Source organism: Symphalangus syndactylus, chromosome 10 (assembly GCF_028878055.3).
Source record: "Symphalangus syndactylus isolate Jambi chromosome 10, NHGRI_mSymSyn1-v2.1_pri, whole genome shotgun sequence".
In the NCBI taxonomy this organism is placed as follows: Eukaryota; Metazoa; Chordata; class Mammalia; order Primates; family Hylobatidae; genus Symphalangus; species Symphalangus syndactylus.
Window position 1 is genome coordinate 60281261 of NC_072432.2, and position 18517 is coordinate 60299777.

The 18517-nt window shown below is 42.1% G+C and overlaps 1 protein-coding gene across 4 annotated transcripts in view; it reads right to left on the bottom strand.

The window, feature by feature from the left end:
• Nucleotides 1–11762, bottom strand: part of MRPL1 (mitochondrial ribosomal protein L1) — a 104164-nt gene extending 92402 nt beyond the window's left edge. For all 4 annotated transcript variants that reach the window (XM_063610385.1, XM_055297241.2, XM_063610386.1 and 1 more), the window contains exons 1-2: nucleotides 10618–11762; nucleotides 67–178 (exon numbers count right to left, since the gene is read on the bottom strand). In XM_063610385.1, the coding sequence (XP_063466455.1) occupies nucleotides 67–178; nucleotides 10618–10648 (143 nt within the window). In that variant the 5' untranslated portion in view covers nucleotides 10649–11762. The remainder of the gene's footprint in view (nucleotides 1–66; nucleotides 179–10617) is intronic.
• Nucleotides 11763–18517: the final 6755 nt, after the last annotated feature.

The window sequence follows — 18517 nt, forward strand, 5'->3', positions numbered from 1 at the left end:
AACATGCTTTTTAAAAAAAATTTAAATGATAAATGAAATAATAACTAAAAAAAAAAAAATACTTACTTTGTAGCAGCAGCAAAATGTCTGTTGGGCACTTGAATGTTTACAGCACAAGAACAAAGTGATGTCTGATAAACCATCTTGGAAAGGCTATGCCTTTGACGATGTATCAAGGCTTGAAAGGAAAAATATGTAAAATATTAACATTAAATAATCATTATATTCATAATTTTTTTAATTTTAAAAATCAGTATTTTCAAAATGAAAACATTCAATATTTTGTGATTTTGAATCCTTCTTTTAAAAGTGTAATAATAGCCAGGCACGGTGGCTCATGCCTGTAATCCCAGCACTTTAGGAGGCTGAGGCGGGTGGATCACGAGGTTAGGAAATCGAGACCATCCTTGCTAACACGGTGAAACCCCGTCTCTACTAAAAATACAAAAGATTAGCCAGGCATGGTGGCACGTGCCTGTAGACCCAGCTATTCGGGAGGCTGAGGCAGGAGAATCGTTTGAACCCAGGAGGCGGAGGTTGCAGTGAGCCAATACAGCACCACTGCACTCTAGCCTGGGTGACAGAGTGATACTCCATCTCAAAAAAAAAAAAAAAAAAGTGTAATCATAGAAACCACAGTTCTTGAAACTAAAAGCAGGTAAATACATCTAATATTTGAACTGTCTTATATTTTTTTTTTTCTTTTAAAGACAGGCTTTCACTCTGTCACCCAGGCTGGAGTACAGTGGCATGAACATAGCTCACTATAACCTTGAACTCCTGGGTTCAAGTGGGCCTCCCTCCTCAGCCTCTCAAGGCTCTGGGGTTTTCATTTATTTTTAACTTAATCTATTTCATATTCATCAGAGTTCTATTATTAGGGAATATGTATATGTATCCCAAAATTTCTTAATTTATTTATTCATTTTTACAATAAATAAGACATTAACACAGTTGCCCAAGTACTTCTGAAGAACAAAGTGGGGCACTGGATCTGCGAGAAACAAGAAAAAGGTACACAGGTCTTCGAAGGTATTGTTAATGTTCTATTTTTTTAAGCTTAATAGTGAGTATTTAGAATTTCAAGCTATTATTATTCTTTATATTTTACCTATATTCTTTTGCATGTGTAAATATTAGAAATATGTTGTTATTTGAAGATTACAAAAGTAAAGTCTTCCTCCTACACTTGGCCCCCAGCTTCTCTCCCATGTTAGCAATACCTTATGCATCTTTTTAGAAACACTATATACATATATAAACATATAGGTACCAATATATTTCCTTCCTCTTTTATAAAATGGTAGCATACTCTAATCACTACTCTATCTTGCTTTTTCACCTAAAGGTATTAGAGCCTATTTTCACAAACATACACACATATATACATGAGATGCAGATGAGATTTTATGTGTGCCTTTCATAAAGGTGTGTGTACATGCATACATTTGAGAGATCATTTCATATCAGTTTATAAAGATTTTACTGCCGAGTGTGGTGGCTCATGCATGGAATCCCAGCACTTTGGGAGGTCAAGGCAGTCAAATTGCTTGACTCCAGGAATTTGAGGCCAGCCTGGGCAACATGGTAAAACCCTGTCTCTACAAAAAAAAGTACAAAACATTGGGCCAGGCGCGGTGGCTCACACCTGTAATCACAGCTCTTTGGGAGGCCAAGACAGGCGGATCACCCGAGGTTGGGAGTTGGAGGCCAGCCTCACCAACATGGAGAAAACCCGTCTCTACTAAAAATACAAAATTAGCTGGGCATGGTGGCTTATGCCTATAATCCCAGCTACTCAGGAGGCTGAGGCAGGAGAATTGCTTGAACCCGGGAGGCAGAGATTGCAGTAAACTGAGATTACACCATTGCACTCCAGCCTGGACAACAAGAGCGAAACTCTGTCTCAAAAAAAAAAAAAAAAACAAACAAACAAAAAATTAGCCAGGCGTGGTGGCGACACACACCTGTAGTCCCAGCTACTTGGGAGGCAGAGGTGGGAGGATCACCTAAGCCCAGGAGGTTGAGGCTACAGTGAGCTGAGCTGTGGTTGCCCTACTGCACTCCAGCCTGAGAGGCAGTGAAAACCTGTCTCAAAAAAAAAAAAAAGATGTTATCTTTTAAGGCTGCAAAGTACTCCACTGTGTGGCTATATAATTTACTTAATCAGTGGCCAACCATTAGGTCATTTGTAATGTTCTACTATTAGAAACAGTGCAAAGTGAATAATCTTACACAAACATCATTTTGCACAAGTATATTTATAGAATTTCTAGAGGTGAATTTGCTGACAAAGGATATAAACATTTGTAATTTTGATAAATACTGCTCATTTAGTAACAGTACTATATACATTTCCCACCAGCAATGAAAAGATCACTTGTTTCCACACACTTATGCCAACATAGTATTTTTGCATTTAATGCTATATTTGTCTAGGATGTACCATCTCCAAATCTTTCCATGGCCTACTCCTCTTTTTTTTTTTTTCTTTTTCAGACAGGGTATTGCTCCTTCACCCAGGCTGGAGTGCAGTGGCATGATCACAGCTCACTGCAGCCTTGACCTCCATGGCTCAAGCAATCCTCCCACCTCAGCCTCCTGGGTAGCCAGGACTACAGGTGTGTATCACAAGCCCAGCTAATTTCTGAGTTTTTTGTAGAGACTGGGTCCCACCATATTGACCAGGCTGGTCTCAAACTCCTGAGCTCAAGGGTTCCTCCAGCCTTGGCCTCCCAAAGTGCTAGGATTATAGGCATGAGCCACCACGGCCAGCCTAATCCTATTTATATCAGCTCAAATGTCATTAAAGCTACATGCCAATTTCATCTCTAATCTTCCAAGCTGAAGTGCAAGATAACCATCAAAACTGTGAATTCTGTGAACATATAGGAGTGACACCTGAGGCAGTGTAGGAGACCTGTCTGCCACTGAGAATTCTTTGCAGCAAAGCCACAAAGGGCTACAATGGCTAGGAAGAAAAACTGAAACAGACAAACAGGTCCAGTTCCTGTCCTCGAGAATCTCAAATTTAGTGGGCTATACTGTTATACAACAGTCTAGAAGATGCTCCACATTTTTAAAGAAGCCGGTTATCTTGAAAAATCACATATGGTAAATTAAGGAACAAGCAATTATCCATTCAAAGCTTGGCAAACACTTCCAAACAATTCTAGTTGTACTAAACAAGAACCTAACAACCTTGGAAGGTCCCAAAATAATAATTCTCTTGGGGAAACAAACAAAAAAATCTCTTGAACATATCAATTGCAATCTGCTATTTTAAAAAATCAAGGCCAGTCACGGTGGCTCATGTCTGTAATCCCAGCACTTTGGGAGGCTGAGGCAGGAGGAACTCTTGAGCCCAGGAGCTCGAGCCCAGCCTGGGCAATAGAGTGGAACCCCATCTCTACAAAAAATTTAAAAATTAGTCAGGTGTGGTGGTGCACAGCTGTAGTCCCAGCTACTCAGGAAGCTGAGGTGGGAGGATTGCTTGAGGTGGCAGGATCACTTGAGCCAGGAAAGTTGAGGCTGCAGTGAGTTCTGATCTCACTACTCCACTCCAGCCTGGGTGACAGGAACCTTGTCTCAAAAAAACAAAAGAGGCTGGGCGCAGTGGCTCACACCTGTAATCCCAGCACTTTGGGAGGCTGAGGTGGGTGGATCACCTGAGGTCAGGAGTTTGAGACCAGCCTGACCAAGATGATGAAACTCCGTCTCTACTAAAAATGCAAAAAAAATTAGCTGAGTGTGCTGGTGCATGCCTGTAATCCCAGCTACCTGAGAGGCTGAGGCACAAGAATCGCTTGAATCTGGGTGGCAGAGGTTGCAGTGAGCCGCACCACTGCACTCCAGCCTGGGCAACAAGAGCGAAACTCTGTCTCAACAACAAACAAACAAACAACAAAAAGCAAGCAAGCAAAACCACTACTATCAGTCACAACAACTAGAAATTACAATTTTCAACAGAAATCAAACGCTACAGACCAAAAGAAACCAAACACCACTATTTAAGTAGCACTGTTAGATCATGATATCTAATTTTCAATCCTTTTGTAGTCAATTTGTCTAGCTGTATTATTTTATCTCCTTTATTAATACATTTCTCTTCCCCTTATTCTTAGCATATAACCTCACTTGCTACTTCAGAGAAAATAGCCCTCAGAACTTCCTGAACTACTGAGTCTGTGATCCAGCACTCATTCTCAAAATGTCTCCCACCCCGTGGCAATGAGATAGAAACAACTTCTCTTTTAATTGATAGTGAAAGGTTAGAGTTCCCTTGAGGTCAGTCCTATATTACCTTCTCACCTGAGTCTATGGTCCTCACTCTCCCTAGGGAATCGTATCCATCTATTCTTGCCTTTCTGCTACAACCATCACAGTCCAGGCCACCATCACCTACCACCTGGATGACTGCCACAGCCTCTAACTGTTCTGTCTTCTACACTTGGCCCTCTCCATTTCTTTTCCACCTATTAGTAAGAGGGATCATTTTAAAATGAAAATTTCATCATGTCCTTAAAATACTTGGATGGCTAAACTTGGCTCTTTGAACAAAGGAAATTTTTACCAAGGTACTCCATGAGCTACTACTAAACTATCTGGTGAGCATCCTCTAGCACCACTCTCTCTCATGTTCACCACGCTTCAAATACACTCATCTTCTTTCAGTTACTTCACCCTGTTCTTTACCACCTAAGAATTTTCATAATCTTCCATCTATGATATTTTCTCCTATTGCTTTCCACTCCACTAGTTCATAGTAATACAGTTATCTTTCAAGGACTCTACTTAACATTATTTCTTCAGAAGAGTCTCCCCTGAATAGATTAGGGCTCTCATATACATTTGTATAGCATCTTATACTTTTCCTTCACAGCACTTAGGACAATTTTAACTAAAGAAATAATTATCCAGGTCGGCCGTGGTGGCTCACGCCTGTAATCCCAGCACTTTGGGAGGTTGAGGAGGGTGGATCACAAGATCAGGAGTTCAAGACCAGCCTGGCCAACATGGTGAAACCCCGTCTCTACTAAAAATACAAAAAAAATTAGCTGGGTGTGGTGGCATGCTCCTGTAATCGCAGCTACTCGGGAGGCTGAGGCAGGAACTGCTTGAACCCCAGAGACAGAGGTTGCAGTGAGCCAAGACTGTACCACTGCACTCCAGCCTAGGCAACAGAGGAAGACTCCATCTCAGAAAAAAAAACAAAATATACACACAAAAGTTAGCTGGGCATGATGACACGTGCCTGTAGTCCCAGCTACTCAGGAGGCTGAAGCAGGAAAATCACTTGAACCTGGGAAGCAGAGGTTGCAGTGGGCCAAGATTGTGCCACTGCACCCCAGCCTGGGCAACAGAGTGAGACTCCATCTCAAAAAGGAAAAAAAAAAAGAAATAACTGGCCAGGCGCGGTGGCTCACGCCTGTCATCCCAGCACTTTGGGAGGCTGAGGTGGGTGGATCGCGAGGTCAGGAGATCAAGACCATCCTGGCTAACACAGTGAAAACCCGTCTCTACTAAAAATACAAAAAATTAGCCAGGCGTGGTGGCAGGCACCCGTAGTCCCAGCTACTCGGGAGGCTGAGGCAGGAGAATGGTGTGAACCTGGAAGGTGGAGCTGGCAGTGAGCCAAGATCGTGTCACTGCACTCTAGCCTGGGCGACAGAGCAAGACTCCATCTCAAAAAAAAAAAAAGAAAAGAAAAAGAAGAAAGAAATAACTATCCAAGGCTGGGTGTAGTGGCTCACACATGTAATCCCAACACTTTGGGAAGCCAAGGTGGGTGGATCACTCATGCCTATAATGCCAGCACTTCAGGAGACTGAGGTGGGAGGATAATTTGAGCCCAGGAGTTCAAGACCAGCCTGGGCAACATAGTGAGACCCTGTCTCTTAAGAAAAGAAAAGAAAAGAAAAGAGAAAAGGAAAAGAAAAGAAAAAGAAAAAGAAAAAGAATTATCCAATTAATTCCTGCTCCTCAATAGATGGTAAGCATCATGGGCAGGAAATGTATATAGCTTGTTCAGCATTGTATACCTAGCACCTAGCACAGTGTTTGTCAAGTGAAGACTCTAAATAAACATTTGTTGAAGAAAATTTGAACAAATGAGAGCAAAAATTGGACTCAAATATTATGCATTACAGTACGTGAAAGGGGCCATTTTTCTGATGATCCATTTATTCATTCATTCATTCAACAAATATGCCAATGAAACATGTGCTAGCACTGCCTGAAGCATTTAGGTACATCAGTGAATAAAACATAAAAATCCCTATCCTCATAGGGCTTATGTCTAGAGGGGGAAGACAATACCAATAAAAATAATTGGGGGATGGAGGCACTGCAGGACAAAAGGGATTGTATCAGGGGAAAGTGGTTTGCAATTTTAAGTATAGTGGTTAAGACAAGCCTCATTAAAAGGGTGACATTTGAGGCCAGACATGGTGGCTCATGCCTGCAATCCCAGCACTTTGGGAGACCGAGGTGGGAGGATCCCGAGGTCAGGAGTTCGAGACCAGCCTGGACAACATGTTGAAACCCCATTTCTACTAAAAATACAAAAATTAGCTGGCTGTTGTGACAGGCGCCTGTAATCCCAGCTATTCAGGAGGCTGAGGCAGGAGAATCGTCTGAACCCAGGAGGCGGAGGTTGCAGTGAGCCAAGATTGTGCCATTGCACTCCAGCCTGGGTAACAAGAGCAAAACTCCGTCTCAAAAAAAAAAAAAAAAAAAAAAAAAGAGGGTGCTATTTCAGCAAAGAGTTGAAAGATATGGGAAAGTTAGCCATGCAAACACCGAGAAAGTAGGGCGAAGATCCTAAGGCAGGAGTGTTCTTAATGTGTTTAAGAAACTAGAAGGCCAGTTGGCTACAGCAAAGTGAGTGTGAGGGAGGACAGATGGAGGAGAGGTCAGAGAGGTCAGCTGGGTGAGGTGGGGGTAGGAGAAGGTAGGCACAAGGTGATATTGAAGACTTGTACACCAGTGCTACTCAATTGAAGAATAATGTAAGCCACATGTACAATTTTAAATTTTCTAATAACTACAATATATAAGGTAAAAAGAAACAGTAAGTTAATATTTTATCACTAATACCCCAGAGTATTATTAAATTATCAATGTAAAAAAAATTGGGCTGGGCGCAGTGGCTCACGCCTGTAATCCCAGCAGTTTGGGATGCCGAGGCAGGTGGATCACCTGAGGTCGGGAGTTCAAGACCAGCCTGGTCAACAGGGCAAAACCTCGTCTCTACTGAAAATACAAAAATTAGCTGGACTCAGTGGCATGTGCCTGTAATCCCAGCTCCTCGGGAGGCTGAGACTACAGAATCTCTTGAACCTAGGAGGCACAGGTTACAGTGAGCCAATCATGCCACCACACTCCAGCCTGGACAACAGAGCAAGACTCCGTCTCGGAAAAAAAAAAAAAAATTACTGAGGTATTTTACATGTTTTTTTTCTATGCTAAGCCCTCAAAATCTAATGTATATTTGACAAATTCAATTCAGATTAACCATATTTGAAGTGCTCAATCAATAGCGGCTAATAAAATGAACAGCACAACTGTAGGCCATTCTAAGGGCTTTGGATTTAGAAAAATGGAAAGGCTTTGCAGAGTTCTGAGCACAGGAGTAACATGACTGAGGTCCTTAAAGGACGAATTTCACTACTCATTGACAGTAGACTGTAGAGAAATCCAAGTGAGAGATGGTAGCAGGTTGGAACAAGGTAGCTGCAGTGGGGCAGTGAGAAGTCAGAGTCTGGATTTATTTTAAACGTAAAGCCAACAGGATTTGCCAACTATTTAATGTAAAGTGTGAGATACAGAGAGGAGTCAGCCAGGTGCAGGGGCTCAGAGCCTGTAATGCCAGCACTTCAGGAGACTGAAGTGGAAGGATCACTTAAGCCCAGGAGCTCGACAGCCGCCTGGGCAACATAGTGAGATCTCATCTCTACCAAAAAAAAAAATTAGCTGGTCATAGTGGGCCCCAGAGGTCAAGGCTGCAGTGAGCCGTGACCGGGCCACTGCACTCTAGCCTGGCCAACACAGTGAGATCCTGTCTCGAAAAAAAAAGAGTCAAGGATATTCTGAGGTTTTGGCCTGGACAACTGAAGGATGGAATTGCCTTCAAATGAGAAGAAAAAGACTGCAGGCTAAGACAATGAGTTTGATTTTAAACAACTGCAAAGTGCTGATATGCTATCAAAGTGGAGATGTAGAATACTCAGATGAGTATAAGAATCTAAAGTTCAGAAGAGTGATCTGAACTGTAGATATAAATTTGATAACCATTAAGGTATAGACAATAATTGGCTGGGCACGATGGCTCACGCCTGTAATCCCAGCACTTTGGGAGGCAGAGGTGAGTGGATCACTTGAGATCAGGAGTTCGAGACCAGCCTGGCCAACATGGTGAAACCCCACCTCTACTAAAAATAGAAAAATTAGCCGGGCATGGTGGCACGTGCCTGTAATCCCAGCTACTTGGGAGGCTGAGGCACAAGAATTGCTTGAACCCAGGAGGCAGAGGTTGCATGAGCCGAGATCGTGCCACTGCACTCCAGCCTGGGTGACAGAGCAAGACTCCATCTCAAAAAAAAAAAAAAGATATAGACAATAATTGGCCATCCATTTCTCCAACAGCCAGGAAGAACGCTGGTATTGAGGCTGATACCTAACAAGAACAGTAGCTACTGTGGCTTCCAGTGCTTTAATGAACCTCAGATGTGGGGCCTTCTGGCAAAACATTTGCAATTTCATATTGTTGAAGCATTCATTGTATCCCTGGGGGTTTTGGCTATGTTTGCTGTGGCTGAGCCAAGAAAGAAGGCATATGTCAACTCCTACAGAAATGATGATTCCATAAAAGATTTTGAGGAGACAAGGAAAGCTGGTATATTTCAGAGCACAAAGTGATTTTGCAATATAAAGAATTTCTTTGGGTTGAATTACCTAAAAGTTTGTCACTGACTTGTGTTCTTGAACTATGAAATGTGAATATGTGGGCTAGACAGTTTCTCTTGATAAGTAAACAATTAAAAAAATAAAAAAGACAATAATCAAAGCCACAAACTTTGGATGAGCTAACCAAGGAGTGAATTTAGATACAGAAGAGATGAGAATGAAGGATGGAACCCTGGCTTCCAGAACACTTCAAGTAAAGAGACTGGGGAGAGGAAGAGGAACCAGCCAAGTAATGTGAGAAAAAATGACACATGAAATAGGAAGACAATTAACAGAGATATCCTAGAAGCCAAGAGAAGAAAATGTGACAAGAAAATTATAATATTCAGGTATTTTTGGTTTCTTTGGATTTGTGTAACATAACGATTTCTGTCATACATGAAGATGCCTTCAACCTCCTTTCAGAAATAATACACATTTTGGTTTGCTCACATAGTAGGCATCAGGGTCTGTTGTTATCTCTTGTCACCCCTAATTTTTGAGCAATAACTCTCTTGACACAGTTTTCCCACAAAGAAACTCAAAAAAAAAAAAAAAAAAACTGTGATGCAATGTTAAATATACATATATCACTGACCTAGGATTGCAAGCTTCAGTACTTCCTCTGCCATTTACTAGTTATATGAACTTGGCCACATATCTAGTAAGATCAATTTCTTCCTCTGTAAAATAGGGGTAATGCTGGCTACTGCTTCTACCTAAAGACCTACCTAAATTAAACAATATATATCACTGGACTTCAAAGACACAAAATAAAAGCAAAAAGCGTTGCACAGGCCGGGCGCGGTGCCTCAGACCTGTAATCCCAGCACTTTGAGAGGCCGAGGAGGGTGGATCACCTGAGATTAGGAGTGCAAGACCAGCCTGGTCAACATGGTGAAACCCTGTCTCTACTAAAAATACAAAAATTAGCCAGGCGTGGTGGCACACGCCTGTAGTCTCAGCTACTCGGGAGGCCGAGGCAGGAGAATCGCTTGAACCTGGGAGACGGAGGTTGCAGTGAGCTGAGATCGCGCCACAGCACTCCCAGCCTGGGTGACAGAGCGAGACTGCCGTCTCAAAAAAAAAAAAAAATTGTTGCACAAGAAAGGGCTGTCATCGTAGCTAAAAAGTTGAAATTATTAAGATGAAGAGGCGCTACCAAGAGGTACTCCAGAATTAGCCTTCAAATGATAAACGTTGATCCAAATTAGACCACCTATGGAAGTTTAAGAACTGGAATCGCCTATAACGATGTAATTCAGAAAGCACCGAAAAGCACTTTGAAAATTGCTCTAGTTTACAGACTTAAGCCACTCAAATACATCATCTTTCCCTTACCAGAACTCACGTCTTATCACACTCCACTACCCGCAGCCCACACCCCAGTATCAGAGACGACCCAGTCCTTGCCCTCCCCATAGGCGCCTGGAGGGCGCTCGATGTACGTCCCGCTCCCACTCCCTCCCTCAGGGTGGACGTCTCCAGAATGGAGTGAAACCCTTCATAAGGTCACTTTTAAGTAGTAATGACCGACGCTTTGAAAAACCTAGAGACCAGAAACAGCACGAGGCATTTTCAGCACCCAGAGCAGGATCCGCCTTGCACCCTGCTGCAACCAGAGACTCGGTGCCAGAGCCATTTCCCCTGCAAGACAACCCCCTGCCTTACCTCTACCCATGCACCTTACGGCCGCCGCCATGTTGGGCACTCCGGATTGCGTTCACGAAATTGTTCCTACGTTTCTACTGGGAAGAATTAGAAAAGGGTTCCGTTCTAGAATCCGCAAAGAGGGAAGGAGTTAAAAGGAGCAAGAGGAACGGGGCGGAGACCAAAATGAGCTTTGCTGCCGGCGTGGCGGTGTTACTGTTAGTCCTCCGTGCTGCGCGGGACCCTGTGTTTCGTCGTTCCGGTATGGCTGGTTAACCACCTTCGGGAAAATACGATCCTGTTGGCGATGCCGTGATTCTTTTAATCCTTTCTTCTTACACTTTTTCTTTTTTGATCCTGCAAGTGTACTCAGAGCGACAATTTTAACAGGCTGTGAGAGTACTTAATACCCAACGTAAAATCTTGAAAAACAGGAACCCTGAAGCCCACTAGCTTCCTCCGCCACTTTTCCGGCCTTGGAAAGACTTATTTAAAAAATTCTCTAGGCGTTTTCGCCGCTACCCAAGGGAGGTGTCCAACTCACTGACAAACTTTCTTTGTTAATTGTCGAACTTTCTCTCAGCGCAAGATCAACCTTAGCTTTAAAATCTTACATTAATCTCTACATTTACCCCCTGCTGGCAAGCGAGTAGACTTGCCATTAGGATCAATTGAATAAGAATACTTGACATTTATAAAACATTTCTAGTTTTAAAATGGCAGCTCCAAGACCCACGCACAAATTATTCTGATCGGAAAAAAAAAAAAAAACAATGAGTATACTTTCCATTACGTCACAGCTGTCAGTGTGGTTTATCTAAAACAAATCTGATTACGGATTTTATCACTTCCCAGCTTACCTCCCCTACAACACACACACACACACACACACACACACACACACACACACACACACACACGTTTCTCACCTCCATAACTTGGTTCATTCCATCTTCTGTGCTTCGTGTGTACTGTACCCTACATCACCTAGGTAACTTTTTAAAGATTTCGCCTCAGGCTATGTTTCTTTTAAACAGTTTTGAGATGTAATTTACATAGCATACAATCTACCAATTTAAATTGTACAATTAAATGGTTTTTAGTATACTCAAAGAGTTGTGCAGCCATCACCACAATATATCAGTTCTTGTCACCAGTCTGAGCTTTTTATGGGTAGAAACCATCTTACTCATTTTTGTAACCTCAGCACATACTTCAGTGCCAGGCCCATAGGAGGCTCTCAGTAAATGTTTGCTGAATAAATGAATATATGCATACACGAATTAGTGACTCAATTAGAATGGCAAGCCTGCAAAATTAACTTGCTTCAATGAAGCTGCCCAAGGAAGATGAACTGGATCAAAGGCATTTCCCAGATGCTTTATTCATATTTATACATAGTACTCATCTACATGAAAAATAAGATTTCTAATGTATTGCCTTGTCTTGTTAACACCTAAGCAGTTACTTCAAAGATTATATAACAATTTTTGACTTATGCAAAAAAATCGAAGAATTTAAATCTATCTTTGTAACCTTTTCCTTCTCTCCCTCGCTCCCTCTCATCCTCCCTTCTTTTCACAAATATATGAGTGCCTGCCATGTGTCAAGCAGTGTACTTGGCTATGCATAAATGAAAAAAACTAATTCAATTTGAGAGTAAGTACCAGAATTGGAGCAAGTTTACCCAGTCAATTTTAGAGAAAACCAAACACTCAGAGGTGCTGGTCCTTAAACCCTATATCCGTTTCCTTTCCACAGTCAACAGCTGGGGTCAGTTGGCCCCCATCTGTGGACTTTTTTTTTTTTTTCCTCTCAAGACAGGATCTCACTCTGTCACCCAAGCTGGAGTGCAGTGACAAGATCATAGCTCATTGCAGCCTTCACCTGCTGGGCTCAAGAGATCCTCATGTCTCAGCCTCCCAAGGGGCTGGGACTACAGGCACACACCACCACACCTGGCTAACTTATTTTTCTTTTTCTTTATAGACAGCAGGGAGTGTGGGGTGTCTTGCTTTTTTGCCCAGGCTGGTCTCAAACTCCTGGCTTCAAGCAATCCCAAAGTGCTGGGATTACAGGTGTGAACCAACACAGCAGGCCCCATTTATGTCTACTGTTCTAACAAGAGAGTTTAAACATCCTATGTTGAAACTATTACCATGTAGTATGCTTACATACCATATAGTATGCTTATAGTGGTAGCCTAATTAAAGTAATGTCCTGTACAGGTACAGCTTACCTGTTGCCCACTCTGGTCACCAGAACTCGATGGCATTAGGTAGGATCCAGATTCCAGTTTTGTATATAACAATACATAAAGAGATTCCTTAGCCTGAGACTTTATTTTTATTTTTATTTTTTTGAGACAGAGTCTCGCTCTTTTGCCCAGGCTGGAGTGCAGTGGCGCAATCTCGGCTCACTGCAAGCTCCGCCTCCCAGGTTCATGCCATTCTCCTGCTTCAGCCTCCCAAGTAGCTGAGACTGCAGGCGCCTGCCACCACGCACGGCTAGTTTTTTATGTTTTTAGTAGAGACGGGGTTTCACCGTGTTAGCCAGGATGGTCTCCATCTCCTGACCTCGTGATCCACCCGCCTTGGCCTCCCAAAGTGCCGGGATTACAGGTGTGAGCCACCGCTCCCGGCCTTCGTCTGAGACTTTATAAAAACAACAAAAGGACTTTATAAAAACTACAAAAATCCATACTCTGAAATGGGAACTCCAAGACTGTAAATATTTAGTACATAATGAGTTTCTTCTCACTAAAAAGAGGTAGTAGAGCAGGAATATCCAATCTTTTAGACCACACAAAAAATACACTAATGATAGCTGATGAACTTAAAAAAAAATCATCAAAAAATCTCATAATGTTTTAAGAAAGTTTACAAATTTGTGTTGGGCCGCATTCAAAGTCATACTGGGCCACATGTGGCTGGCAGGCTGTGGGTTGGATAAGCTTGTAATAGAGCATTTTGGTTAAGCAGCTGTGCTCTGGAGCCAAACTGCCTAGGTTTGAATTCCAGTATTATCACTTAGTAGTTGTGTGACCTGGGGCAAATTTATATACCTCTCTGGGCCTTGGTTTCCCTGATATGGGGCTAATAATAAGATAATTTACTGAGGTGCTTACTGAAGTACTTGGCACAGAGTAAGCACTCAAAAAATATTAAGTGTCATTATTAAAGAACAAGTGAGAGCTCTGAACCAGAAAGGCAAAATGAATAAGCTGTTCTAGTACTCCTTCTTCCAATATCTGCTTATTTCTTAACATGATCCATGCTGTTGTTATTCCCGTATGTATAAGGATGTCACTTTCTATAAATTAGAACTTTTATATGTATTTGCAGAAGGTCTTTAGACTGTATTATGCACTTAAAATTCACTTTAAAATGCAACTTTTGATTTCTAGGAAGGTTTATACTTTCCAGGAGTCTTGGCAAAATGCCAGCTGCCAGCCTGCTTGGCTAATTTCCCTGGGAAAAGTTAATAAATATTTGTCTAGCCCTGTAACTTATTTGATCTGTGTTCTCTGCCTTCTTCAGCCATCTTCCAGTTGATCTGGAAACTTCTTTGCAAGAAGTGTCACTTCCCTTTGGGGTTCAAGTTGAAAATGGATTCTCGGCCAGGCACGGTGGCTCACGCCTGTAATCCTAGCACTTGGGAGGCCGAGGCGGATGGATCACCTGAGGTCAGGAGTTCGGGACTAGCCTGACCAATATGGAGAAACCCTGTCTCTACTAAAAAAATACAAAATTAGCAGGGCGTGGTGGTGCATGACTAATCCCAGATACATGGGAGGCTGAGGCAGGAGAATCGCTTGAACCCAGGGGGCAGAGGTTGCGGTGAGCCAAGATCGCGCCATTGCACTCCAGCCTGGGCAACAAGAGTGAAACTCCGTCTCAAAAAAAAAAAAAAAAAGAAAATGGATTCTCTTATTAGACAAAAATAAAGAACTCCAAGACATTTCCTATTTCAGTAATGCGCATCAGAATCACTCACTCAGAAGGCTTGTTAAACTCAGGTTGCTGGGCACCACCCCCGGAGCTTCTGATCCAGTAGGTCTGAGGTGGGGCCTGTGAGTATAATAAATTCTCAGGAGATACTGATTTACTGGCCCAGTGACCGTACTTTGAAAACTACTCCCTATGTAATACCATGAAATATTTGCATTTATACCTAATGTTAACTTGGGGAGGAGCTGTTGTTTTGTTTAAAATTTTTATCGTATATATAAAAAGACTATAAACGTTCCTCATGGGATATGTCTCCAGAACCAGAATCTACCCACTTTTATTTTCTTCCTCTCTACATACAAACTGCTATTCTACGCCTGGGTTTAAACTCCAAACTGTCCACCTGCCAGCTGAGAAAATTTCCAATGCCTGTCTGTCTGCCTATCTGGGTCTTAAGTATTACCAACTCCTAGATTCCCTTTCCCCCTTGTGCTTACTTCAGAATCAGATCTTTTTTTCCCATAAAGAAATGTCTATCTAGGAAAATTTTTTTTAGTCACAAGGCTGAAAGTTCAGTAAGTGGCAGACTAGAACTCATTTTGTCTTGTCCCCCATACATGACAGTTTTTATGTCCAAAAGCCCCCAGGAGATTTGTTTAATAGTAGATTGATTTAGGAGATTTAGAACTGTCCAGTGGTATGTTGGTAAAAGTTTAACAACTGGTTCTCCAGTATAAAAGAAATGAATTTGTACCATTTGTCAATTTCCATGGTGTAAATACTCCCACAAGTAGGTGACTTCAAGCCACCAAACATAAAATCAACCAACTCAAAATTTCTGACAATTTATCAATTGGTTCTTGCATAGCTACAACATACTACTAGAAGATTTCAAGTGCAAGTCTTCAGTAACTTTTAGGAGGCCTAAACCAAACCAATTCATCCTAGAGCCATAATTAAACTTTAATGTGAATTCAAATCACCTAGAAATCTTATTAAAATGTAGATTCTGATTTGGTAGGCCTAGGATGGGGCTTGAGATTCTGATTTCTTTTTTTTCTTTTTTTGAGACGAAGTCTCGCTCTTGTCCCCCAGGCTGGAGTGCAGTGGCGCGATCTTGGCTCACTGTAACCTCCCCCTCCAGGGTTCAAGTGATTCTCCTGCCTCAGCTGCCCAAGGAGCTGGGATTACAGGCGCCTGCCACTACGCCCGGCTAATCTTTGTATTTTTAGTAGAGACGGGGTTTCACCATGTTGGCCAGGCTGGTCTCAAACTCCTGACCTCAGGCAATCCACCTGCCTCGGCCTCCCAAAGTGCTGGGATTACAGGCGTGAGCCACTGCGCCCGGCCTCTGATTTCTAACAGGCTCCTAACAGTGATGTTGATGCTGCTGGTTCACAGACCACCCTTTGAGTAGCAAGGTCCTAGAGCATATTTGAGAGCAAAACTCACATTCCTATCATTAATCCCAAACCAGAACCTTTTTTTTTTTTTTTTGAGACGGAGTCTCACTCTGTCGCCCAGGCTGGAGTGCAGTGGCGCAATCTCGGCTCACTGCAAGCCCCGCCTCCCGGGTTCACGCCATTCTCCTGCCTCAGCCTCTCCGGGTAGCTGGGACTACAGGCGCCCGCCACCACGCCCGGCTAATTTTTTGTATTTTTTTAGTAGAGACGGGGTTTCACCGTGGTCTCGATCTCCTGACCTCGTGATCCGCCCGCCTCGGCCTCCCAAAGTGCTGGGATTACAAGCGTGAGCCACCGCGCCCGTCAGAACCTTTTAAATAGGCTCCTTCTAATCCAGGGAATAGAATAAGTAGATTCACAAATTTCTGGGAGTAAACTCCATTGCCTCCATCTTTCAGCGTCTTTCAATAGAGATACTAAAAATACCAATAGCTTCCTGCCCCACCCACATCTGCTTCTGGTAGAAACCTCCTCCTCTCACATAAATAAAATTCCCCAGCCCAGGATATTTGGATCAGTGGAAGCCACCTGACCCAAGGAAAGCCCACCCATACATGACCAGTGACCTGCGTTGAAAAGAAAAACTAGATCAATTGTTCCTCTCACAAAACCAAAGTTGGGAAAATGAAAGACTGAAACACCCAGGTGGGAAAATTCAAGCTCTAGGGTCATAGAATAAATTCCATGCTAGAACGGCCTTGAAAGGCAAGCTGAAACTATTAGGGAACAGAAATGATGAGTGAGTGAAGTTACAGGAGGCCAGTGAGTTGCAATAATATAGGGAATAAGGATGGCAAGAAAAGCAGAGATATCACAAGAAAGAAAGAAATCAAGCAGCCTATGAGAGAAAGACAGCAAATGCTGCCTCAGTTCCTGTTACAGTTTCCAGCAAGCCTGCTGTATCTCTGTCCCTTTCCCTGCATTCTTGTGAGATCGCTATCTACCATATATAGCTCTACAATATCCCTGTTTTCTTCAGCTAGCACCAGTGAATTTCTATATCTTCTTTTAAAAAAACTAATTAAAACTGTGGGACTCTAGTTATTCTGATTTTAATGCTGTATTGGCAGCTCTATTCCAGAATTAGTGGCAAAACCTTAATCATGGAATCTCAGAGTTTGAAAAGCTTTTGGAAGTCTTCATCTACCTACCTCCCTATAATTCTCTGTTTAAATTTCTGGTGATACAGTCTGGAATATTCTGTAAGGTAGTTCATTCCATTTGGGGGCAACTCTAATTGTTAAAAAGTTGTTACATGTATTGAAAGCTCAAATAGTCCCTGTAACCTGGACTAAATGAACCATTCAGGTCAATTCCATTTCCACATGGAAACTTATCTGGTGTTTGAGAATAGCTATCTTGTCTCGCTGTGAGTCTTCTCCCCACTTGGCTGAATATGTCCCTATTTTTAACCACTCACAGTTCCTCCCTTACATGGTGTAGTGATGAGAACCTCTCATCTTACTAGGAGACTTATGAAGGATATACTCTAGATGCCTATGTCTCTCTTAAAATGTAATCCCACAGCTGAACAAAACACTCCAGAGGAGAAAAGAACACTGGGTTCTGGAAAAATTAATGCAACCTAAAACTGTATTAACTTCTTTGGCAGTTCTAATGGCTTCACTTACAACTTTGTAAATCCCTTGCTTGTCCTCAATATTTTATGACAAAAAGTGTACCACGAATATCCCACATTTTGAACTAAACCAAAAGCTAAGGTTCTTTTTGATGAACTTTTTGCTTTAAGATTTTTAAATTCTAAAAAACAGCACTGTCCAATATAAATATAATGCAAGCCACACATGTACTTTTTAATTTTCTAGTAGCTATATTAAAATGGAAGCAAGTAAAATTAATTATAGTAATTTATTTAACTCAATATATCATAAGTTTAACTATAATTGATATAAACATTATTAAAATATTTTACATTCTTTTTTATATTAAGTATTTAAATTTGATGTGTATTTTACACTTGAAGCACATCAAAGTTAGGACTAACTACATTTCAAAAGCTCAATAGCCACATATGGCTACCACATTGGACAGCACAATTTTAGAATAATAATAGCTAATGCTTATTGAACACTTACTGTGTGCCAGGGCTTTATTATTTTAACTCTTTAAATCTTCACATCGAACCTATGAGATAGGCACTATAATTATTCACAGTTTACAGATGAAAGAACAGAGTCAGGCCGGGTGCAGTGGCTCACGCCTGTAATCCCAGCACTTTGGGAGGCTGAGACGGGCGGATCACCTGAGGTTGGGAGTTCGAGACCAGCCTGACCAACATGGAGAAACCCCATCTCCACTTAAAATACAAAATTACCCAGGTGTGGTGGTGCATGCCTGTAATCCCAGCTACTTGGGAGGCTGAGGCAGGAGAATTGCTTGAACCCAGGAGGCGGAGGTTGCAGTGAGCCAAGATGGTGCCATTATACTCCAGCCTGGGCAACAAGAGTGAAACTCTGTCTCAAAAAAAAAAAAAAAGAAGAAAGAAAG